This window comes from Typopeltis vanoorti, chromosome 2 (genome assembly GCF_054136105.1).
Source record: "Typopeltis vanoorti isolate ZY-2024b chromosome 2, IOZ_Tvanoo_1.0, whole genome shotgun sequence".
In the NCBI taxonomy this organism is placed as follows: domain Eukaryota; kingdom Metazoa; phylum Arthropoda; class Arachnida; order Uropygi; family Thelyphonidae; genus Typopeltis; species Typopeltis vanoorti.
In genome coordinates this window covers 24884379-24912185 of record NC_143550.1, presented here as the reverse complement: position 1 = coordinate 24912185, position 27807 = coordinate 24884379, and the positions used below count along the sequence as shown (strand labels likewise).

The 27807-nt window shown below is 34.9% G+C and overlaps 1 protein-coding gene across 5 annotated transcripts in view; it reads left to right on the top strand.

Annotated features, from left to right (window-relative positions):
• DCP1 (decapping mRNA 1) overlaps positions 1-27807 on the top strand; it is a 174653-nt gene that overhangs the window by 123493 nt on the left and 23353 nt on the right. For all 5 annotated transcript variants that reach the window (XM_090410674.1, XM_090410666.1, XM_090410659.1 and 2 more), the window contains one exon: positions 21748-21887. In XM_090410674.1, coding sequence (XP_090266800.1) covers positions 21748-21887 — 140 coding nt within the window. The remainder of the gene's footprint in view (positions 1-21747; positions 21888-27807) is intronic.

Below are 27807 nucleotides of genomic sequence, written 5' to 3'. Positions count from 1 at the left end.
CATATTTTATTAAAAAACAACTAATTAATCCCAAAATCCTAATAAATTATTTCAGTTTAAAAGCAAAAAAAAATCATAAAATTAACAAGTAAAATAATATTAAATTACAATGCAACCTACCTTTTAAAAATGTATTTTTCTGTTTACATTTGTTTCACTATAAATTTACAATTTACGCTTCACTCAGTGACTCACTAGACACAGAGGGCAAACGAACTAGTCTCGCTGTTCACGAATCAGAAAAAAGATGAACCAAAAACAGGAAGACATGTTTTTTTTTTGCTGCAATAAAACATGTATTCTATGGCTACCATGGGCCAAAACAGGCCAACTCATAATAAAATTTTAAGACAGACAAAGCTTACATATAGGTTATAAGACATAAGGTTGCATATCTCAGTCACTTTTACGATTATAATTTGTGGAATTTTTTACTCAAGTCTGGGGGAGTTCCCTGTTTTTCTCCCCCTCCCTCTGCAGATGCCCATGACTGTATGATTGCATTTTTATCAATGTATGAAAGTTTTGAGTGCATAGCACATCAGCGCTCTTCTTAATTGGTCCAATGCAATTAATTGCAGGATAACTTTGAATACTTCTGCATAGAGTTGGGAACAATGTTTGTTTTAAGATTTATTAGAAAACAACAATGAAGGAGAATGCTATAGTTGGTTGGTATATTTGAAATACTCAGATGAAAATATGTGAACCATCATTTATAAGACATTAGAATAGGAAATGAAAAGAAAGAATAAGCATGAGTAGAAGTACCAATAACCTTAATGGTAAACGAATTATTAATAATTAACATTTGTGATATGTGTGTCCTATAAGTTTCTGGGTAGAGCAAATAGCACGATCCTGTAAAGTCTAGACGTGAATAAGTGAATTTATGATGGCATAATTAAAAAAAACTTATGAGGAGACAGTGAATGGCAGGAATAAATATCATTTGATGGAGCAGCAAATCATCTCGTAAAATTTGTTGCCCATGTTATGTGTATTTCTCTGGTTTGTGTATATTTTGCTCCGTTTTCCAAGAAATTCTTTTGTTTACTGAGACTCATTATACATAACATCTGATCATTATCGGAATTATCCACACTTTCGAGAATCCTACATTCATCAGGTTTTTTTTTAGTATCAGCGGTTCTTCTGTCTTATCAATCTCACATATGCAGGTATTTCGTTGTAGATCAACAATGTCTTATAATACATGGAATATTCATTTTTATTCAGGAATAGATATTTTTTTATGTCTGTTGTTTCCAAAGACTAGAATAAAAATGTCTCTATACCGTTAAAAAAACTTTGCAACCTCGACAGATGTTATACTGCACAGCAAGAGAAACATTTAGTTTTTTTCTCTTAACATCCACTTTAAAATTTTCAGTTCCAGAAAACATGTGTAACAGCTGTTTGTAATAAAGCCATTGGATATTGTAATCGTTCAACTCATGACAAGTGACAACATTCAATCAGATTGGTTGACACAAAAACCAATCACAGGTGCTGGGTGAGCTCAAAATTTTAGTTTGCCCAGCCCTGCCTACTCAGCAGTTTAAAAATATTAGAAAGCTGGGAATTTGACCAGCTGCACCCTCTTTACATCTTTTCAAAGGACGCAAAGGTGGATGCATTTCGAAAGCACACCCGGGCTATTAACGCGAATGTGACGTAATGTTTACGTGCTGAAAAGTGCCTTCTTCATGAAGCACTAATGCTTTATTACCCTCGTGAAGAGGACAATGAAGCATTAGTACAGTATATCGTGTTCAATTTTAGGAATCACGCGAAGTCTGCAAACAATTGGGGAAATCTTTAACGGGGAATAAATGCAAAAATATAATAAGGATGATAGTGATATTTCGTGGATGAGCACCTAGCACACCTGGAATATTTGCCTGTGGTACATACATATAGAAACCTATGAGAAAGTTGAATTAAAGAAGAGAGCTTATGTGGATACAATCCTTGGCATCAGAGTTGCCTTAGCTTGCACTACTTAAGAAACTTTCCAAGTTTCTTAAGTAATGCATCAAATATGCATTGATCTGTTTATTTTACAATGCCTAAATGAATGCATTTAGGCTGTTCTTTGATAATTACTGTTAAGTGCCGACTGCTGTTCATTTATGAAAAATAAAGTTCACTGAAGAATAATTACTTGAGTATTGAATGACGATTGTCATATTAAGGTTTCTACCTGATCTCCAATGAGAACCAACAGTTTGAGACAGCTGTCAGGTTAGTACTTAATCAAAAGAACCAGTAAAAGGCAAAGACTGTATTCTCATAAGTTCTCTGGTCAGTTTTCGAAACTTAAAGTTTACACACACAGTGGCCCATAAGTCATGAAGGGATTTAAACATTTAATAACTTTAATGAAATACAGAACCTGAAGATTTTTTTTACTAGTTATGAGTTTTTCACATTTTAAACTCCTTTGTGACTTTGCAGCTGCCCTGTATATATATATATATATATATATATATATATATGCTTTCAGGAACATTGACTCGATTGTTATGATACATTTTAATTACTAAAAATTACTAGATTTAATTACTAAAACCGAGAATAATAGTAAGACTTTATTGAAATTAAAATACAACTAAGTAAAGGGGATAAAAATCCCTTATTGTTTTTCAGCCAGTATGCGAAACTAAGATTGAAAACTACGATCTAAACGTTTCATGCCGACGAACTGTCAGCGAATCCAAGCGTAAGTGACCACTTGGTAGTGCCACACCAAGGCAACTCGATGCAAAGGTGGAGCAAGCTCCCTCACTATCCTTGATATTTTCTCATAATGTAAAAACACACAGCTCCTAGGAGTTGTGGAACTGCTTTACATTATGAGGAGAGGTCTCATCAGTGAGTAGCTAGACCTGGATAATATCAAAGTTTAAGTGAAAACAACTTGCATACCTTCGCTATACGAATGCCAGAAAGGTGTGCCACTATAAAAATAGCCATTTGGCTTTTCATCTTAGTTATAATATGTTATAATATATTATAGTGGCACACCTTTCTGGCATTCGTATAGCGAAGGTATACAAGTTCTTTTCACTTAAACTTTGATATTATCTCTGTCTAGCTACTCACTGATGAGACCTCAAAAAAAGTTGAAACCGGTCTGGGTAGTGACCTCTCCTCATAATGTAAAGCAGTTCTACAACTCCTAGGAGCTGTGTGTTTTTACATTATGAGAAAATATCAAGGATAGTGAGGGAGCTTGCTCCACCTTTGCATCGAGTTGCCTTGGTGTGGCACTACCAAGTGGTCACTTACGCTTGGATTCGTCGGCATGAAACGTTTAGATCGTAGTTTTCGATCTTAGTTTCGCATACTGGCTGAAAAACAATAAGGGATTTTTATCCCCTTTTCATCCTAAAATACAACTAGTTTCGGCTTTTGACAGCCTTCTTCAGGTGTCTTCTAAGAATAGGAAACAGTAATAAAGACACTGAAGTTTAAAACTGTGAAGCACAGGAAAATTGCACTACATAATTGACATGAAAAAAATGTTGTATTTACATTTAAGTTGTTCTTACAAAGGTGGTATTGTTTGTTGAGTGCGTGCTTGCAGACTTGCGAACACCAGTACCGAACAACAGCAGAGTGACTATAATGGATGTTGTAGCTCAAATTGTTATTTAAATGTTCACAATTAAGAATGATTTCTCTGGACTCCAATTTTTCTCTCAAACTCATCATGGCAACGAAAGATGTTTTCGGATCTATCCCAGCAGACTAAATGACCCTGGTGTTCATCATCAGGATTGTTCGAGAAAAGAACATGACTAGACAAGGCACTGGCATGTGTTTTTTTGTAAGAGATGTCTCTCTTATGTTCCTCCATACGTAATTCAATAGATTTATTTGTTTGACCAAAATAAGGGTCATGATGTCCATCCCATACATCAGTTCAGTTTCCTAAAAATTAGCCAAAGTTCTTAATTAGTATAACATCAGGACCTTATTCACTACACTTCCAAAAATCTGCTCACTAGTAAGCCATCCAAAGCCTCGTCATCATAATCTGAAGTATCCTGGCATATATATAAGATATGATGTGATTGTAATATCCCTTATTTTGGTCAAACAAATCAATCTATTGAATTATGTATGGAGGAACACAAGAGAGGCATCTCTTACAAAAGAACACATGCCAGTGCCTTGTCTAGTCATGTTCTTTTCTCAAACAATCCTGATGATGAAAACCAGGGTCATTCAGTTTGCTGGGATAGATCCAAAAACATCTTTCGTTGCCATGATGAGTTTGAGAGAAAAATTGTGGAGTCCAGAGATATCCTTAATTGTGAACATTTAAATAACAATTTGAGCTACAACATCCCTGATAGTCACTCTGCTGTTGTCTGCAAGCACCCACTCAACAAACAATGCCACGTTTGTAAGAGCAACTTAAATGTAAATACAACATTTTTTCATGTCAATTATGTAGTGCAATTTTCCTGTGCTTCACAGTTTTAAACTTCAGTGTTTTTGTTACTGTTTCCTATTCTTAGAAGACACCTGAAGAAGGCTGTCAAAAGCCAAAACTAGTTATGTTTTTATTTCAATAAAGCCTTATTATTATTCTCGGTTTTAGTCATTAAATCTTATTTTAAAAAAAATGTGTGTGTGAAAGAATTGAATGACTAGAACCGAGATTTAAGTAAAAAGGTTTTAATATAAAAACACGACTAGTTTCGGCTTGTAACAGCCTTCATCGGGTGACATTATAAAAGAAAGAAAAAACACTAAAACACTTAAGCTTAAATAAACTATGAACATCATAGAGAGTCTCTGTACATAACTGACTTTAAATCGTTGTGGTTGTATTTAAAGTTCTTTCGTTAGTTGTATTGTTGGGAAAGTGCGTGCTAGTAGCATCTCGTGAATGCCAGTACATGATTACAGCTGAATGACAATCTGGGAGGCTGTAGCTCAAGTTATTATTTAGATGAACAGGATTGAAGATGATTTTTCTCTCTAGTTCATCATTGCAATGGAAGATGTTAGTAGATTTTTCCCAGCAGACTTTGTGACTTTGGTTTTCATCATTAGGATTAGCCGAGAAAAGGATATGGCTTGATAATGCACTGGCTCGCTGTCTCTTGTAAGTAATGTCCCTCATGTGTTCTTCCATACGCAATTCGAAAGATTTGTCTGTCTGCCCAAAATAAGGAATATCACAATCACACAATATTTTATATACACCAAGGTATTTGAGTTGATGATGACAAGGTTTTGGGTGGCTTATTAAGAAATGGATCTTTGGAAGTGGAGTGACCAAGGTTCTGATATTGTATTTTTCTTAGAACTTTTGCTAATTTATATAAAACTGTACTTATGTAAGGAATAGATATATTGCCTTTGAATCTATTTGTTACTTCTGAGTGATGTCTAGGAGGATTAAGAAGGAATCTTTCGATGATTCTCTTGTATGTGTATATATATATGTATACACACACACAAGAGAATCGTATTTATGTATATATGAAAAAGCTTTAATGACTGATACCGAGAGATAAAAAGATGACATGATATATTTGAAAAGATACTACTAGTACACTAGTTTTGTTGAATTGTTCAACATCTTCAGGTATCACATTCAAAGAAGTATATAAAGAATTACAGAGACTTAAAATTGTAATAACAGAACAAGTACAAAAAGACAGTAGCGTGTTTGAAAACAAAATGCAAGCTTGAAACTGTATGTATTGAAACTTCATTCAATACTTAGCAAACCTAAAGAAAAACATCTTCCAACTCAGTTTTCAGCAGTGTACAAGATTTTATGTGATTGTGGAAAGCCATACTATGGCCAGACTGCTAAATCCATCCTTCTACGTTTGGAAGAACACCATAGAGATAGCTCCTATAACAGGACTAGAGCTTGCGCTCTCTCTAGCTACGTTCTCTTTTCAGCTAACTCAGACGAAGGCTGCCAACACGTTGTGAACCTGGACTCAAACTTCTAACATCCATGTGTGCTATGATGAACTCTAGAGAAAGATTGTCGAATCTAGGGAAATTTCTCTAGATTCCTCTCATATCAACAACAGCCTGAGTTTCAATCTCTCTGATGCACACCTTGCCTCTGTTCAGTACTGGCGCACTCGCGACAGCGCATAGTATACGTTTGTTTGGAACTCAAGCTCGCATTTTGTTTTCAAACATGCTACTGTCTTTTTGTACTTGTTCTGTTATTACAATTTTAAGTCTCTGTAATTCTTTATATACTTCTTTGATTGTAATACTTGAAGATGTTGAACAATTCAACAAAACTAGTGTTCTAGTAGTATCTTTTCAATATATGTCATCTTTTTATCTCTTGATATCAGTCATTAAAGCTTTTTCATAATATTCCAACCGAGTAAAAATGAATTCCGAAAAAAAAAAAAAAATATATATATATATATATATATATATATATATATATATATATATATATATATATATAGCAATTTGTAGTATTAACTCGGTACTGGGATATGTTCATATTTATATATACTGACTATAACCGAGACTAGAATAACAATTAAATTTATTCAAAGTGCAACATGTTTCATCGGATTGTCCTACTTCTTCAGGCATGGGAACATAGAAAGCAAGTAACATCGTATCACTATAAAACGACTATTATAAAATCAGTTAGCTTTGAACTGTAGCTACAGTCCGTGTTGAAGTTCTATTGTTAAGTAGCTGCGTGTGCCTGATTTCGCGCATGTGCCAATATCGGATAGCAGATGCTTCCTGGGAATTGTAGATGGTTGTGAGCTTGTATGTATTTGCTTAAAATCGATCTTAGTTTAGGAAGAGTAGAGAAACAGGTTTTTATGTTGAACTTTCTTAAAATTCTTCTTAGTTTCGTGGAGAGCGAGCTGATATATGGTAAGGAGATATAACCTTTTGGATTGTCTTGTGTTTCTGAGTTGTTTTGATGGCGGTGGTATAGATACTATCCTGCACAGAAAGTGGGTATCATCTCAACCCTAGCACATCATGCTAGATCTATACTGTCAGATGATGAAGATCTAAAAAATGAACTACAACATCTACAAAGAACTTTCACAAGTAATGGCTACTCGTCGAAAACTATTAACAAAGGGCAATCTCCTCAGCTACTCTTAAACCAAAAATTTGGCTAAAATTTGTAGATGACATATTTCTTATCTGGGACCATGGCACTGATAATCTTCAGTCTTTTTTAAATCATTTAAACAACTTCCACCAAGATATCGAGTTAACAATGGAGGTTGAAGAAAATGGATCTCTTCCCTTCCTGGACGTAAGACTTACTAAGTCATCTGATTCTATTAAAATATCAATCTTTAGAAAATCTATACACACAGATAGATACCTGCATTCGTCCTCACATCACTATCCTGCACAGAAAGTGGGTATCATCTCAACCCTAGCACATCATGCTAGATCTATACTGTCAGATGATGAAGATCTAAAGAATGAACTACAAAATCTACAAAGAACCTTCACAAGTAACGGCTACTCGTCGAAAACTATTAATAAGCATCTATACTACTGCCATCAAAACAACTCAGAAACACAAGACAATCCAAAAGGTTATATCTCCTTACCATATATCAGCTCGCTCTCCACGAAACTAAGAAGAATTTTAAGAAAGTTCAACATAAAAACCTGTTTCTCTACTCTTCCTAAACTAAGATCGATTTTAAGCAAATACAAACAAGCTCACAACCATCTACAATTCCCAGGAGCGTACAAAATCACATGTGACTGCAGGAAGCAATACTATGGCCAAACTGAAAAATCCATCCTCCTATGTCTAGAAGAACACCAGAGAGACATTGCCTACAAAAGAACTAGAGCAAGTGTCCTGTTAAGCCATGTACTGTTTTCAGTAAACACAAATGATGAAGGCCGTCAACATGAGATAAACTGGACAACAACCTCAAACCTTCATATATGCTGTGACGAGGTGGAGCGGCGCATAGTCGAGTCTAAGGAAATTGTTATATACACTCATCACTGAGGTACACACCTCAGTGGTCTCTAGTTTGAGAGAAAATGACAACCTCAACTTCTTAACAGTTATGCCCTCAATGTTTTCTGAAAAATATTACCTGATGACGGTAACAGCATTCTTTTAGCTCAACAATACATTTATGGTGCATTCATAATGACATGCATCGTTTACTCTTCAATTAACATAGATACATCTTCCATTTAGTGCAGTGATGACGAACCTTTTTACTGTTAAACTGTGAATGAAATTGTTTTGTATGTTTTTATTCTTTATTCACATTTAACATAATCTACCATATACTAAGCAAGATTTGTTTAAATATTATTTGTTAGTCCCTTGCTTGAGGTTTATTATTCATGTATTATCCTTGAATTTTATCAGCTATTATTTAATTATATAATTTTAATGTATATTATACTATTGAAAGGACTCTGTAGTAAATAACATTTATCTTATTACGTTATTCCTTCAATAATATTATGAGGAATTCTATGTGCCTTATATAAACTGTAACATATATTTTATTATTATTATTATTATTAGTAAATGAAATGAAAGAGAAATTAAGTAACTATAATAATTTTATCATTATTTTTCATTACTCAGTGTAAAGGTATAACCTTATGTAACACTTATGTTCTGTTTTGATCGTTGCCATGGAGATAGAAATAAAATAGAACGCGCGAGCTTCGATAAAAGGGGAGAAGAGAAATTAATGAGTTGGTCGGGGTAAAGAAGGAAGGCATATAAGCGAGAGGTGTAAAAGTAAACAAGAAGACTAAAGGGCAGGGAATTCAAGGGAGTAGCATTCAGAAGTGTACGGAGACGAGGAGAAAACTTATAGACAGCTGAGAGTAAAGTCAGCAGTGGCAGTAATAGGAATTTAGTGCCGTAATGAGATAAATAAAAGACCGGAAGATTAATAGAAGATTCAGAATAAATCCACTAAGTTTTAGAATTACTACGTATTCCTATATCGCTTTAAAGAAGGATTGTACAAAGCTCAATTTGTTATACAGTAGTAAACATGGAATAATTATTCTGCCCTATAGTAAGCCCGTGAAGAATTGTGTAGCGCGATAAATAATAATTCAGTTATCTCCTTGAAGAATTCTTTTGAATAGTGTTCCATCGGAGTAACAAGTGAATATAGTTTGAAATGTGCTCACATTGAATCTGATGTGCTAAGGATTAATCCCGGTAAGAACAGTCCTATTTTATTTTATTTAAGTGTGAAGGTTTAAATGATAGTTCCATCTCGAATATCCTAACATTTACTGTGGCGTTTCACTGAATTTTGCCGAAGTTAGAAGTTGAAAGAAATTCCCCTTGAAGCAATAACTGCCATGATTAATAATGTTATAAGTGCTTGCTAAGTGTTAAATATAGATTGTAACTGAGTGACACGAGCAGATTTATTTAGGAATAAATTCTGTACTATTGATCAGCGTGAACAATCTTTGTTATTGAGAGAACTGTGAATTTTGTATCTGGAGATTTGAAGTCTAATTTAATATGAATGTTTGACCTGAAGAACTAAGTTAATTGTATTATCTTATTTTCGGAGTTAAATTTATGTATTTGTCATATAACCTTGTATTAAATGTTTTGTTTTGTTGATTTCAATATTGTGTGTGCCTGATTCTTTTTCATTGCACCGTTCATAAAAAGTTCGAACCTTGCAGGAGCCCTAAGTGAAAAATATTAAATTCGGCCTGTATGAATAAGGAGACTGCTAAGTTAATTGAAGATTGATTCTACTATTTTACATAGACTAATCTAAGTATAGGGTGGCGCAGTATAAATATAAATTTCCCTACATTTTGATTAGTAATCAACCAGCAATTAATTGATTTTATTAAGAACAACATTACAACAAGATGGCGAACCATAGAGCCAAGAAGGACGTTCCAACATTACCCAGGTGTGTCAAACATCTTTTTTTTTTAAATATTGACGTTGTTGATGTGCCACTTGCATACATGCATTATAAATTTAACTACATAATCATAGATGGTGACTTATACAATTAATTTAATAAAGTGAAATTACAAACTTGCATTACACAGATGGTTTAACCATCTGTGTTCTTCTATACCGTGAAACCTATCATAACATGTCTGACGAACACGAGCCTATTCACGCATATAAACTTACATTACATTTAATGATTACATTTCGATTTGATATTATTTAAGGCAGAAAATATAGTTTCACAGGAGTATGTAGAAGAGAAATTGTTAGATGAACTTTAGCAAAGATTTTAAGAGCATGAAAGTTTTTGGGAAGGCTATTTTACATGCGATATCATGCAGACGTTCCTGCTCAAGTTCTTCTAATTTCTTTTCCAGATAGGATTACACTGGAAGTCGGCTAGTTGCATTTCTAGATCTTTTAAATCCAACCACTCAAAGCCATCTAATTTAAGATCCATGAATTTCATCAGGATACTTTATGAATTAAATTGTTTGTTCCAACATTCGAAATTGCTCAAATCTAGAATAAAACTGCTCAGTTACTGACTTTAGAACTTCAATAGATTGATTGATGTGTTGTTCACGATTTTTGGGGCTGGTTTCATTAAAAAAAAATTTTCACTCGGGAAATACTTAAAATTGTTACTTTCTAAATCACGTTGAAATATTTTGAGTTTATTCTCAAAGCTCTTGATCGTGCCGAACATAACATCGACAGATTTTCCTAAACCTTGCAATTGTATATTAAGTTCATTCAGGTGCAATGAAAAATTTGTGAAAAACATCAGCTTACTGAGCCAAGCAGAATCATTCAACTGAGAAAATTCGTGCTCCATGCCCTTCGTATTTAAATATAATTTAATTTCATTTAAACATTCAACAAACCATTCAAGTACTTGGCCACGATTCAACCATCGAATATTATTGTACATTAATAGACCATTGTACACTGATTCAACTTCGCTTAAAAGTGAATTAAATTCTCGTTTGTTTAAAGCCCTGGCAGCAATAAAATTAGTTACCTTTGTCACAATTCTCATCACATCATCCAAATCCTTTAAGCCTGATTTCACGCACAGTGTCTCCTGATGTATAATACAATGGAAACAAACCAGGGGATGACCAACATATTCTGTAAATTCTTTGATAAAAACGACATTACGGCAAACCATATTAGGCGCGCCATCAGTTGTGATCGAAAATATTTTCGATAAATCTATCTGTTTCTCATGGAACACTTTAACAACACAGTCGCATATGTCCTGTTTTGAGGTAAATTTTCTAACTATCAATTCCTCGTGCATAGAATCACCATGAACATACCTTGCAATAATAGCCAATCGAGCTGATGAAGTAATATCTGTAGTTTAGTCGAGACAAATGGAAAAACAATGGCATGAGTTCAAGTCTTGTTGTATTTGATTTTCTATACTAGCATTCATTGATATAACTCTGTCTTTAATAGTATTCCTACTTAATGGTAACTCTTTCATGCGCATTACAATAGCTTCCTTATTATGAAAGTCCTCAAATAAAAATGGTGCACACTTTACGAAAGCTTCTTTAATATAATCACTATCACTAAGTGGTTTCCCATGTTCAACAATAGTATGTGAAATACTGTAACTTGCGGCTACTAAATTTGAAGGTCCTGAAACAAATTTAATTAAAGTCCCTGATTGTGATTCTGCCAGTTTTAGATGTTGCAATATGTAATCTTTGCGTTCTTCAAAAGTTTTTTCCAGGAGCCATTAGTGCTTAGTTTCAAAATGTCTTCTTACATTCCAAGTTCTACTCACAGATAGCTCACCACACAATTTACAGAGAACTTTATCGCCTCTATCAATAACACCATATTGTTCAGTCCAGGCATCTTGGAAATTTCTTCCACTTCCTTTCTGTAATAATTTTAGTTTTTTATTATTGCTGGCTGCCATTGTAAAAGGGTTCACAATTTAAAAAAAGCACAATTATATACAGCAGTAATAATTAATAAGAACTAACAATTACTGGAAATGAATTGTACACCAGCAAGTCAAATTATTTAAATGGCAAACCATGCAAGACTACCACTACTTCTTTCATCAGGGTTGCCAGATTTATTACCGGTACGTTCTTAGCAACCTTGTTACATTTTACTCTCTATCATGCTACTAAATAGCAGCTATTTAGTAGGTTTTGTTGTGACGTCATTGTAAGTTGTTACTATTTGCATTATTTAACAAAATTTACTGAATTTATTGCAACTATAAAAATGTTTTCATTATTTACTCAGATAAATTCAGTATTTAATGCTGCGAATTATATTTTCTGTTAAAGTGGTTTTAAATATGTTTAGAACTTGTATTACTCAGTCGACAGACTTGGAATGCATGCATGAACAAATTTCACATAAAAGTCAAATGAAAACTTTAAGTTTATAATATATAAAGCACGTATTTATAAGTTTGTATCATATAATATTGATAATAATTTTTATAAGTTTTTATAATACATGACTATGCAGAAATTGTAATGATTAAGAAAGAAAACTTAAACTTAAAACGCTCGTTGTTTATAGGCTAGTTACAAAATAAAATAGAAATAAGCTAACTACAAAATAAAATAGAAATAGGCTAACTATAAAATATAATTCTTTCATTGAACCAAAACCTACCTTCACTTTAACTGAGATTTCATCAGAATACCAATATCTTTCGCCATCCAAGGTGTGTCACCTGAAACCCTCAAGTGTGTCAGTGCTGACACGTGTGTCATAGGTTCGCTGTCACTGATCTAGTGTGTGTGTGTGTGTGTAACCTTTTAATGATGGTGGTGGTTTTTCCCTTTCAGTCATTTCCAACCCTAAGTGATTTTGTAGGCATTACCCACAAAGTGTTCCTGGTGAATTTTTTACAGGGTAGTTCGCTGCTGCTTTCCCCAAACCCTCCACCAATTTTATCTGGGTGCTGAGCCGGGATAAAATGGGGGGCGGGCATATTCATGACTGTAATCTGTGTGTTTACGGGGACAGTTGGCCTGTTCTGGGGGAGGGGCAAAAAAAAACAGTGTTTCCAGGTGATAAAATCCCCTACCTCCATATGAAGCCAGCTAACTCGCCTTTCATCAAAAGAGACCACATAAAGGTCCCTCACATCACTGATGGGAATTGAACCAGGTCTTTCTGACCAAAGGGCTTCGTCTATACGGACTGAGCTACGGAGACTCATAACCTTTTATGAAGGTGTATAATTAATTAGCCAATGTCAGGTAAAAGTAGAAAGGGTTTACACCTGCAAAACAGACAAACAGCTAATGAACAGATGTAGTTGACACATATCATCTTGATCAAAATTCCAATCAAACCTCAATAAAAGCAAGAGCAGGATCAGTCAACACAAGATTAGTGTGTACTTTACATCAGACCTGGAATCTCTTAAACAGCAAAATACGGCATTCATGTGTAGTATGCATTGGCATCTACTGCAACTGATTGCCATGATAGTATGGCTTTACATTCCCCATTGTGTTATGCTCTTGAACATCCATCTAGTTGATTTTTTGCAGAGCAGAACCAAAACTACGCGTGCAATTTGCCTAAATTCCTGTAATATCTTGTCAAATCGATCATTCTTTTGACTTCACTTCTGGTGAGTGGGCTCTTTCTCTCTTTCAACACTAAGAAAGAAATCCAACTTAAACAGTGATTACAGTATTACATGTAAGTGAGGCTCACTTGAACTGTAAACAGAATTAAATATTAGACTGCTCATTACTAATCAGGGTATTGGTCTGAGCTTTCTACATCACTTGCAAACTTTGCTAACCATCTAATGAATATCAGCATGTTGATTGGCTTGAACTGTCTTAGTTTACGTCAGTGTTTCTCAACCTATGGTGTGCGCCCCCTTTGGGAGGTGTGAAGAAAGTGGAAATCAAAGGAAAAACTATATTGAACAACAGCATTTAATGAAACTATTTATTGACACAAAAACATAAAATACATTCTGAAAATAAAATAATAAAATGTATAAAATCAACTGTATTGAATAAACTAGTTATGCTTATGGGAACATATCAGTACAGTCTTCCCTCGACTTACATCCGTTTGAAGATATGTCCGTAATCCCATAATGGAATAAATAACATTTTCGAATAAGACGCATGCGAGCATAAAGTAAAAAGGTTTTTATTTCAATAATGCAGTTGGCACTTGGCTTCAACAGTTCCTCTGTTGATTTTGTGTTTAAAAAATAAGGTTATTTGTGCATTTATTGTTAAATATTTTGCAATAATTTGTACAACATGGCCCCTACATGCCCAATTAAGAAACGTAGTGAAGAATCACAGAAAAAGAGGCTAGCAATTGATCTTGAAATGCAAGTTCAACGATAGTGACGAAGAAAAGACAAGGTCCTATCGGTGATTGGAAAAGCTACTTCCATCATGCATAGAGGACCTGAACCAAAAGCGCATAACTCTTAGCACTATGACCATAACCGCTAAGGCACTAAGACTCTTCAACATGTTGAAGGAAAAAGCAGTAACAGATTATGACTACAAATTCAGTGCTTCTTCCAGTTGGTTCATGAGATTCAAGCAGCATTTTGCACTGCATAATGTGAAAATGTATGGTGGATTTGCAAGTTCCAATGAGAATGCTGCCAAGGAGTTTCTGAAGAAACTGGATAAAATTATTATGGAGGAAAATTATTTGCCACAGCAAATATTTAATATGGATGAGACTTCCTTGTTTCAGAAAAAAATGCCCGCGCAGACAATTCATCCACAAAAAGCTAAAATCTATGCCTGGTTTCAAAGCTCTTAAAGACCGTGTTACGATTCTGTTGGGGGGGGGGGGGTAATGTGGCTGGATATAAACTGAAATCATTTGTGATATGGCACAGTGAGAATCCACAAGCTTTCAAAAACTTTAGGAAGCATACTCTTCCAGTTCATTAGCAGAGATATAAGAAGCCGTGGATGACTCAAAAATTGTTTGCGGGCGCCTTAATCAATAATGCGAGTAAAATGGAAAGCTGCTGTTAAATTGTGAATGAAGAATTTTATGATTTATTAATACTCCATTCATGATTTAACATACATTGTATTTCCTGGGCTAAGTTTGCTCCTATGTAAATTGTAAATTAAACACTTACTGTTAAATTTTTATTGAAATAATAATTGTATTTTTTTTTAGTTATTTATTCTGTATAAATTCTTTATATAACTTGTAAATATATCCTAAATGAACTGTGATATATGTTTTTTATTATTGTAAATGAAAGAGAAAGTAAACTTAAGCAATTCTGCTAATGAGATTTGATTGGTCGCCGTCAAGGAAACGGAGTTATTTTTAGGTAGGGCATGATTAGAGCGTGAGTACTGTTATATCCTTAACTGTCTTTACTTTAACTTTACATTTAACATAAATTTTTTGTATCACTTAATATCAGATATTCGTTTGCCGACAAATTTGTATTGATTAAAGACTGCGCCAGCCAGCAACTAAACTCTGATACATTATCCAAGAATACTTAAAGAAAATGTGGGGATCATGAGGCATGCAGTCGTGGTCCCAATTCTTATACCACTATTGGTTTCCCCCTTAATGCACGGTACGTAAGTTTTCAAACGGTAGCTCAATCTGCAGAAAAGATGACAAACTCATTTGATTGTATATAAAGAAACACATTTATTATGGCACAAAAACAAGTATACATATTAATCAAATCCTTAATCTTAAAAGAGTCTGGGTTCCCATTTACTTAATTAATCACATCCAAAACTTCTATGTTATAGTCCCTTACTTGACATACATTTCTCACTTCTTTACGTACATCTATTCTCAGACTCTTATAACTAAGTTACCTAATATTATCACACATGTAATATTGCACATATACACAAGACAACTCAATAATTCTGACATGAACTTCTCTAGGGTAATACTTCTTATTCTTACTTAATCCTCCCTCCAAAATTTTTAGCTAACATTTTATTACGTTCTGATCATATAATATTACTGTTCCTAAATCACACAAACAGCTCGGGCCTCGGCGTCCTGTTCGCCTGGAGCCTAATATGCTTTCTTCTCAACCGCAGACAAAAGTGTCCAAATCGCAGACTCTCCTTATAGCACCACACGGAAATAGCATGTTTCCTTAACTTCTGCTTCCTTACCCCACGGTTACTTTAATCCAACATTTAACGTAAGAAAATCTTATGCTTACCGTTCTTGCCTTGAACTGGATATTCTGGTCTGCTTACAGTGTCTTCACTGATGGCTGCCTTGCTATTCCTTTGTTTCCATATGAACCGAAAACACTCATACACAGATTTGAACACTGACGTTGATCTCATCAGTGGCTCTTTCTTCTTATGGATCTGAATACATTGTAGTTGCAGCCTTGGCCCACGTCGCATACATAGCAAGGGGGGGATTCTTGCTACACGTGGTGGCAAGCTCTACACAGCTCTCCGACAGGAAACTAGGTGCCGACGAAACCCGGAGATAAGAGACAAGAGAATGATTCGAATCCCCACCGAAACCTTTATACCTCGAAACAGCTCCCTCACTCAGCGGTGTCGTCACGCATACGGCGACTGCCGATTGGACGCCGTGGCCACGGACTGTTTTTACATGGCTTAAAACATGCTCTAGCTTATACATATTTACTTGGCGATTTATACGTGATTTTATATTCTAATTCATTTACAACTATTCTCTATTAAACTCATGGGTTATTTTAACACTGTTCAGAGCTTACACGCTTGGATATTTACATGTTCTTGGGACATTAGTCGGTACATTTCCCATCCGGAGGCATAAGCGTGTCCTTATCCACTCCTTCTGGGATAACTTGATGTTGGGTGGAAAAAAGACGACTCATCATTTTTTTTCCGACACAACAGTACTGTATACAAGGGGGAGAAGCGAGTTATGAGCTGAACTGGTCAGAACCGGATTTTGACAGGAAAGAGGAGAACAGAGTTAATTCAAAAACGAAAGTAAGATAAAGGAAGAAGCCCTAGAGAGAGCATAGAGTGCAGTAACGAGTGGCAGAGGGGAAATTTATATATGCCGTAAATTGACTACGAAGGACCGGGAATTAATAGGCATTTCGAATTATTTCTATGGGAGTTCTAATACTACGATAAATTCCAAATGGTTTGGAAGAATAGTGCAGAACTGAAGTTAATACATAGACGAAAATAAGGAATTAGTAGATAACTTAAACCAAGTGCATCAAGGCTTGTGTATTTCTGTGTCTATAATTCAGTTATATTAGTGGAAGATTTCTTTGAATTGTGTTGCCATAAAGTAAAAGTCAACCAGAATTTCAAATGTGCCTATGCGAATTCGATGTGTAGAAGCAGTAATCCGGTAAGAGTTGTCCTTTCTATAACCTGTGTAGCTATAACAGTTAACTCCGTCGAATGTATTTTGATCTTAGCTGTGATGTTATGTCAATTAATGGTCGAATGTTAGATGTACTGCAGTACTTTCCCCTCGAAATAATAAGTGTTATGTTGATCTATTAAGTGTTAGCTGACAGTATAGTGTAGCCTGTCATAAGATTAGTTATTGTAACATTTGGAAGGTTAAACTTTTAAGAACTATTCTCAACTTGATTCACTGAGCATATAAAACTGAAAAATGAATGTTTGATAGTTAATGGATTGTAATTATTTTGAATACTTTAAACTGAGCTAATATATTTATGATTTAATTCATCTAATTGGGTAGAGAGAACTATGTGAAAGAAGTACTGATGCTTTAAGAATTAAGAAGCGTCAACCATAATCCTCAAATCTAAATAAGAAGTTACTAATATCTGAATATGAATTTTTGTAATTGTTCAATTTGATAACCTTTTGCAGATAGTTATACTTGAATGTATATGTTGTACTATTCCACATTAAATGTTTTCTTTTGTTGAGTTAAACTTGGTGTTTGCCTGATTTTCTTTCATTGCACCGCTCATAAAATTAATCGGACCTTTGCAGAAGCATTAAAAGCTATTAATAACCTCGACCTGAAGATAAAGTGATAATATAAGTATAGTTGATGATTGATTCCTCTCTATTATTTAGACTAATCTGAATATAGGGTGCACCACCCTATATTCGGTATGAAGGAGAAAGCAGTAACCGATTATGACTACAAATGAAGGGCAAGATCCTAACCCCTATAACTCTGTTGATTTAATGTATCGACTTACATCCTGCCAGATGGGATGGAACCCCGACATAAGTCAAGGGATGAATATATTACAAAATATACCGAGCAACTAATTAAAACTAAGCAATAACAATAAATCTAAAAAGTAATGGCTTCCTTGGGTATTGCGAGCAATCATGTGATGGTGATACATTGGAAATTTACACTCTTAGTGCAGTATAATATAAATTTCTTTATATTCAGATGAGCATCAATCAACAACTAATGAATAAAAACGGAATTTAAAGAGGTAAAGATAAGATTAACAAACCAACAAAAATAGAACAGTCAGTTAAGTGGAACGTTACAACAAAAAAACTTTAGGAAGCATACTCTTCCATTTCATTAGCGGAGATATAAGAAGCTGTGGATGACTCAAAAATTGTTTGCGGGTGCCTTAATCAATAATGCGAGTAAAATGGAAAGCTGTTGTGTGAAAGAAAATGTAGAATTTAAAATGTTATTAATTCTAGATAATACTCCAGGTCATCTGTCTTGTATTGGTGATCTTCACCAAGTTCAAGGTCATGTTTCTCCCTCCAAACACTATTTCATTGATCCAACTGATGGATCAGGGAGTTCTTGTAGTGTTTAAGGCTTATTATCTACAGAGAACTTTTTCACAAGCCATTCCTGCTACTGAAGGAAATGACCAGACTCGTACAATTCTGGAACGCATTCAGTATTTATCATGCTATTAAAAATATTGCTGTAGTTTGGGACGAAGTGATCTCTCAATGTATGAGTGGCATATGGAAAAGACATTAAAAAGGTTTGTGCATAATTTTGGAAGTTTTGAAAAAAAATTATGACCTTGGTAAATTAAGTGAAGAAATAGTGGGCCTAACAAATAACCTGAATTTCGAAGTGAATGATGATGACATAGTTCAACTCATAGGAAGTGTCTCCGAAGAGTTGACCAACAAAGAATTGGTCAAACTGGAGGAACAACATCTTGCAGAAGAGGAAAAAGAGGACCTGAACCAAAAGCGCATACCTCTTAGCACTACGACCATAACCACTAAGTCACTTCAACATGTTGAAGGAGAAAGCAGTAACTGATTATGACTACAAATGAAGGGCAAGATCCTAACCCCTATAACTCTGTTGATTTAATGTATCGACTTACATCCTGCCAGATGGGATGGAACCCCGACATAAGCCAAGGGATGAATATATTACAAAATATACCAAGCAACTAATTAAAACTAAGCAATAACAATAAATCTAAAAATTAATGGCTTCCTTGGGTATTGCGAGCAATGCTTTTCACGTGATGGTGATACATTGGAAATTTACACTCTTACTTCTCTTTCTATATTTAACTGAGATCTGTGTTTTGTTTTTAAGGCAGCCACTGCAGAAAACCCAATTTCAGAAAGATAAGATGTTGAAAATGGCAAAAGTTCACGAAAAGCTCTTTAATGCAGAAAATTCATCAACACCGGCCCAAAATTCAAACAGCAATTTAGATGCAAATTGTCTTCTGATTTCACCGCTTGATGTGAAGTCTGTAATTTGAAATGGGTTTCTAACCCACTCGTACATTTCCGTTATGTTGTCGTCGGTTATAAAATAGTTTCTAAAATTCTTCGTCAGTAGTTACAAATAAAACTTTGTGTTGCTCTTCTGCCTTGTAGATTTTGATAAATTCATCCATATTTTTTCCTTGAAGTTGCAGGTTTAATATATTCCGTTTCTCGAATATGTCCAAGTAGCTCAATTTCATCATATAAGTGGTCTCTAAACTTCTCTGCTTCTTTATGATTTTTTTCCTCTTCCAAGAAGATTGGTATTTTGTCTCTTAATTCGTAATCACGTTGTAAACATTTTCCCTGTGATAACCATCTTGTCTTGCAGTAAAAAAGTTCAGAAAACAAGTCCTGATTTTAAGAGTCTCATTTTTCTATAATTCGACACGGTTACAACTTGTTATTAACACCATGTTTAGACCAGGACTCATTTCCTTTGCAACAAGTGCTTTTCTATGAATCATGCAATGTGTCCAAATACATCGTGGGGATTTTTCAGCCACATGGGCTTGTAAACTTTTAAACCTTCCAAACATGACTCAAACACCATCAGTGTAAATTCCAACACAATTTTTCCACTGTATGTTTGTCTTTCATATAAAATCGTCAAATATTTTGAACAATTCAGGTGCTGTGGCTCTTCTTTCTATTGGTTTACAAAACAATAACTCTTCAACTGCAGATAATCCTTCGCAAAATCGAACGTAAGCAATTAAAAGGCAATCGTTGTTGCTATCTGTTGCCTCATCGAACTGAATTGAGAATAATTGGTCACGAAGCTTCAACAAAAGTTGTTTCTGCATATCTTCATATATTTCACCAACAACAGTATCATTTGATAGAGGTATGCACTATAGTTGTTTAGTAAAACTTTCTCCAAGCATAGTTTCCACAATGTAAGTCACAGCTGATAAGTATTATGTCTTCTCCAATAGTGTGGGTCTTTTTGCACCTAGCATATTTTATATACAACTTTGTAAGAAGCTATTAAAGCTTTTTCATTTCCAGACAAAGCTTTTTTAATGCTAGATGTTTGCTTTTCAAAACTTTGGCAGCAAAGACCTCTCGAGGTTTGTTAACATACTCCTTATGAAGTGTTTCCAAATGTCTTTTTAAGTTTATTCTGTTTCATGCTATCAGCTGCCAAAATTTTCAAACAAATAACACACAGTGGTCTTTCTTCATCTTTTACTTTCAGAGTGATATTCTGTAAACCTGAATTTGTTGACGTTGACACTCCACAGTTGTCAGATGCCTGCTTACGTCCAATTAAAAATTTATCCATTTTTCTACAGTAGGAAAGATTGTTTTTATACCATGTGTTCACAGTCATTGTGAATAGGAGTAAAATAATGCCGACTATAGACTTCTCACTGTTGCAGTGTTACTGCCATCTTGCCATTTCAAGCCTTATTTATACTCGCGGAAACATTTCCAGAACATTTGAGACTTCCTGTGATGAAATCGCGAATGTTTCCGAAAGGCCGATACAATTCAACTGTCTGTGCAGTTATGAAAGATCTATACCATTTTCGAAAGATTTGATGATGTATTTCAATTTGTATGAATGTTTGGTGTGGTCTGCATTGAATGCAGCTACAGCATCGAGTATACTAGCCCTAGCCCACACAGCACATTGATTATTGCAAAATGAATTATATAAAACACTATTGAGCGGTATTATATTACAAACAAGAAAATGATGGTTTTTAGATAAATATATAAAAATTTAAGAATGCCGATGATAAAACAGGAACTTTCATTTTATACTGCAGCCCTTATGGACAAGGGCTGCAGTATAAAATGTATATAATCATATGTGCACTGTTCACATCTTATGATTATGGATGATAAAGTTATAATGTACTTTTTCATTAGTATATTATTGTTATTTTCTATTATTATAAGTTTTTGTCATATTTGTCAAATTAATGTTGACTTCAATTCATAGAAAGATTCACTACTAGAAAGGCTGTGATAGTAGTAATCTGATATGAAATAAATTTGATCTGTTGATAGGTATTATGACAAAAGTGGATTTTCCACAGCAGTCACTCTTGCAGAATGTTGTGAATGAAGTTTTTCCTGCAAACTGTATATCTGGTGTAACACCATTAACTAAAGAGCAGCTACAAGAAGCACTTGCATTCATGCTAAAGGTAGGTGATTTGATATTCTATTTCAAACACTGAAACCATCTTTATGATACAAGAGACTGGCTGAAAGTTTTGTCAGATGCCATGAGATCAGAACCTCACTTTTTATCTTCCAACACCTACACGATATGTCTAAACAGCAGCCCAAGCTGCTTGGATCACTTCATCAAGAGTGTACCTTATTAACTACACAACGAATTTCCTTTTTTTTTTTTTTTTTTTTTTTTTAAATAAAAATGAAATACTTGCATGAATGAATGATTTGTTTAGAGAAAGGAATATGTTCATGGGCTGAAAGATTTGTGCTTCTTTGTGGACTCTGTCAAAACAAGCTTAAAAGTCATATTTAATGGCATGGAAGTCTTTCTAAATTCTTGCTAAAAATTTTTACAATGGAAAGAAGGAACAAAGAAACCACATTGACTTAAAGAATGTCTTATTGAACTGGTTCCTGTTAGGAACATTGTTAAATAATTGCACAAAAATAGACCTGCATTCCAACCTAGCCGCAAAATTTTCAAATATTTAAAAGACCAGGCTTAAAGAAGTTTATATTTATACCTGATATTAGAGACATATTAAAATGAATTTGAGTCTAACTAAAATAAACTGGTAGTCTAGAATTAACCACCTAACCGGCCATTATGGATCAAATACGCATCCTCATACGCTTCGTATCCATCATATATTTCAATATAATATCAATGGTATTACAATTTTAATATGCACTTTGCATCCATGATAACCGTGATGTCTATATAGACGTCTTGGCCGGTAGCATGGTTAAGAGTCATAGTGAGATATTGAAAGGTTTGGGGTAGCAGGGATGAAAATTATGCAGAACTAGTTAATCAATTTATAACAGAGTACTAGAAGATGGTGGCTGGCTCAGTATATTGCTACAAATTCACTTCCTTCACTCATCTGAACCACTTACCTGAATGCTTTGGTGAAAATGGGATGTTTTGTATCTTATTAGCAAAGAGATGTGCATGATGCTTGCTAAATATAATTTTCTCTCTTTTTTTTTTAATCATTGTAATACTTGTGCCTCCTTAGCCCAGTCGATATTGACAGTGTCCTTTGGTTGAAAATACCTGGGTTTAACTCTCATCTCTGGGATGTGCCTTTATTAGGACTTTACAAATGAAGACAAGTTAGCCAATCTCATATGGAGATGGTAAAAATTTTCATCCTGGAAAACTGGCCAGAAGAACACATGCAGTTTACAGACACAGCAGATGGAATTATGGAGCCATCCTATTATAAGCAGTATTAGGTTTCTGAGAAGCCAAGTTACTTAGCTGTGACAGGCCATTCAGCTTAACATGAAAGGAAAGATGGAAGTGAATGAATAAGACTTAAACAAGCTTATGTACTGGGGATGGAGGAAGGGGATCCAATTTTTTGAATTGTGCACTACAAAATAAATAGACTACACCTGCTTTGAATGTAGCATTGCAAAATCCTTGCTATGTGAAAGGTTATTAATGTTTTGTTGGCATTTTTTATTAGAACGTGATTAGTAAACATAATCATACACAGCTTGGAAAGAAGTCAATGGACACCATAGTGTGAGGAACAAACAGCTATGGTGTGTCTATTAATAAGATGTAGGACCTCCTTTCACTCCTATGATTGCAGCAGTCCTGTGAAGCATACTTTCCACAAGCATATGATAGTTATCCATGAGAATTTTGGACCATTCTTCCTGGAGACATGTAATGGGATCCTGGACTGTTGTGGGGTGGACTTGATCTTACCTGACACTCAAGTTTAGTCCACAGATGTTCAATAGGGTTGAGATTGTGATATTCTGGAGGCCAGTCTGGTGATGTTCATGTCCACAAGTCATGCAGTTGCAGCAGCAGCCTTATGACACAGTACATTGTCTTGCTGAAAGAGACAATGGTTAGTTCCGCAGAAATGCAAAATAAAAAGCATTGCATTGTCCAGAATGCTCAGATACATCTCGGAGTTCAGTGTTCATGGCACAAACAGAGGTACAAGGCCAAACCAGGAAAAATAGGACTAAGGACTATATCACCACACTGCCAAAATTTCATATGGGGTTACATGCGCTGATAAGAGACATTCCCCCCCCCTCCTCCATCTGCTTGGTAGTATGATACATCACTCCATAACATACTCTTGCAACTTCCATGACCCTTTGCTCTGCTGAAGATGACACTGCATGTTGGTTTGGATAATGTGGGGCTTGCACATAGCAGTCCTACCTTGGAAATTATTATCCATGTTAAGAGCCTCGGTTCTGAATATTTTTGTTCAGATTCATGTGTCAGCTGACAAATGGCAGTTTTAACGTATTATCCTTTGTAGCATTTCGTGTGTGTTGGGGGGGGGGGGGGGTAAGTCAGTCCAAGAAGAGAAATCGTACAATTTTGTACCTTGGATGTGTCAAATTGCTTATGCCTCATTATTGAACTTCTTCATTTCTTCATGGTTTGTCCAAAAGAGGGACAAACTGGTCAGAAAAATGCACACAGAGACAATGCAATGACCTCATAGTTTCGGTTGTAATTGGTTTCTGTACCCATGACCAGAAGTGTGGTTTATGCAGATCTCTTGGCAGATTGAAAGAATAACAGTCGGTTGTAATTGTTGATAAACTAGTGTTTCCAAGTGGTGAAGAAGATAGTTTTTCCATTTTTGAAAAAGAATTGAAGCAACTGGCATTATAAGCAAAAGGTAGACTTTTGTTTCCCTCTTGAAAAAATAATTCCAGTAAGTTGACTTTTATGTTATAGTATCATCAAAATGAGACAGGCATGGTAGGATAACAATTGCAATCATCAGTCTTGGCAAAAGATGAATTGGGTTATTGGAATTACAACTGAAATTAAGACTGTGATGTCCTTTTATTGTCTTTGTGTGCATTTTTTCTGACCAGTTTGTCCCTCTTTGGGGATGAAAAACATTGCCGCCTCCATATAAGGCTTTGGAATAGTATCAGAAGGCAAATCACTCTTCGAATATAAGGTGAGCTGTCTGCATTTTGTCTTTCAGAAATTGATTTGGTTTTATCAAAACAGTTTTTGTAAGCTTCAGTATGAAGTAGATATAAAGTAGTTTAGAGATCAAATGGGATACACTGCATTTTGCGCTTGAAGTACTCGTAGAACCTAGGTTTCGTTAGGTTTGTACACCTCAAGGGGGTGTACAGGATATGATAGTGCTACATGAAAAATATTCATCATTACTAACTTCCTACCTACAATTTTCTGCCAAATCAATCTGTTACCTGTCAAAGCTACAACATTGTCAGATCTTATATTTATATATCTATCTTCTAAGGCACTTTTTAACGTATCAATCCACATATATCTTGGTCTTCCTCTGGGTCTTTTTTTCCTGCCAACCTGGCAGAGACCACTTATTTGGCTAATCTTTCCTCACCCATTCTGTTCAAGTGACCATACCAACTGAGATTAGCTCTGCTAACACATTCCTGGATGCTGACGATGTCAAGTTCTTTCCTGATATCCTCGTTTTTAATATGATATTGCCATTGATGCCATCTGTTCATGCCCCTAATCTTTCTCAGGACTCTCATATCTGCGGCCTCTAGTCTTTGGTGAAGTGTTTTTCTTCTAACACAGCTCTCAGATCCATAAGTTAAAATTGGTTTGAACACTGTCTTGTATACAGCTAATTTAGTGTTCTGACTAATTTCTCTCTTATTCCATATACATTTATTCAGTTGACTTTCTACCATACCAGCCTTGTTGATTCTGTTGTCTATTTCCATATTTAATTTACCATCTTCACTAAAAATCGTGCCTAAGTAGCTGAAATGTTTTACTTGTTCAATAGGTTCTCCATTCACAGTGCAGCTGATATTTTCAATGCTTCTGCCTATTTTCATTATCTTTGTCTTGTTATTGCTGACCTTCATACCATATCTATCACAACAGTTATTCAATTTAGTCAGGGAATCTTGCAGGCTTGTAGCAGATTTATTTAGAAGTATAACATCGTCTGCATAAAGCAAAGAGCTGACATTAACATCTCCAATGTTGATATCAGGTTTAATATCACTTTCCTTCATAATGTAATCCATATAGATAATGAATAACAGAGGTGATAATGTACATCCTTGTCTGACACCAGATTTAACATTAAACCATCTCCCTGTACTTCCTTCAATTCTAACTGCTGACTTACAACTCAAATAAAGACTAAGTATTGCTTGATATAATGATCCACTGACACCATACAACTGTAGCGTTTTGAATAGCTTCTCTCTTGGTACCTTGTCATATGCTTTTTTCAGATCTACAAAACTTAAATAGAGATTTTTGTTATATTCCCATGACTTTTCAGCTATTTGTCTTAAAGTGAATATCTTATCCTGACAGCCTCTATTTGGCCTGAATCCAGCTTGTTCCTCACCAATCTTTCCTTCCACAATCCTTCTCAACCGTTTCTCAAGTATACTTGCATAAATCGTACTAGGAACACTCAGTAGGGAAATACCTCTGTAATTCTCGTAATCAGTTTTATTTCCCTTTTTATATATGGCTGCTATGAGAGCTCTACTCCAATCATCTGGAATTCGTCCTTCTGTCCAGGCCCTCTGAACTATGCAGTATAGCCACTGTAAAACTTTTATACCTCCATACTTGAGCATTTCTGGTCTGATATCATCTATTCCAGCTGCCTTTCCACATTTCAGACCTTTGATGGCTTTTTCTACTTCAAGCATGGATATGTATTCCTGATTGCGTGCCTGGTCAGTGTTTTTTATCACTGTGCACTGATTGTTTCATTTAGCAATTTTTCGAAGTAATTACTCCATACTTCAAGGATATCTTTTTCTCCAGTTTTCATATCACCTTTATCATCTCTAATTCCTTTTATAGCACTCTTTCCTCCATTTTTGAGCTTCTTCAACAACCTCCAGAATATCTTGCCACCTTCTTGATATTTATTTTCTATGTTCTTAGCAATGTCTTCCCATGACTTGTTTAGCTAGTTTTACACACTGTTTAGCTTTCTTACATTTGTCTCTGTATTCTCTAAGAGCACAAGCTGGCTTATTTGCCAGGAACTTTTGATATGCTTTCTTCTTTTCCTTCACTGCCTCTTTAACTTCCTGTGTCCACCAGGGAGTTGTGATTTTTCTATCCTTGCAGACAACCTCACCACATGCCTCTCAGAATCAATCAACGTTTTCTTCAGAGCTTCCCATTGAATCTTCAATGTTTGATTACTGTTCTCAAACTCTTTCATTTTTTCTTGAATAATGTTTGTATATTTTAGTCTACGGTTCACATCTGAGAACTACTCAACTTTTGTTCATTTTAAAAGTTTCTTATATTTCTTCTTTTCAATAAGAAATTCAATTTTATCCTGCTTAAGACTAAATGATGATCACTTCCAATTTCAAATCCTCTGTACCCTCTAGTATCCTGCACCAGAGAGAAAACATCACTATCAACAATAATATAGTCAATGAGACTTTTCATATTCCTTGCCTCTTCTCTCCATGTGAATTTGTGCACATTTTTATGTTGGAACATGGTGTTAGTAATAACCAGTCCATATCCTGAGCAGAAATCCAACAGGTATTTGCCATTATTATTAGCTTTGCTCTTTTCTCCAAATTTTCCCAAAATATTTTTGTATATCTGACAATCATTTCCTACTCTGCTATTTAGATTCCCAACAAGGACCACTTTTTCATTGTGTCCATTGCTTTTTCTAAAGCCTCATAAAATTCTTCCACTTCTACCTTAGGAGAACCTGCTGTATGACCATAGGCAAAAATAAGTCTCATTGTCCAGTTCCCCATTCTGATATTTGCCCATATCACTCTACTTGACATTGCCTGCCATTCAAGAAGATTAGCCTCGTATTTAGTTTTCCTTGATTGTCATTGACTGAATATAACATTTTGTAT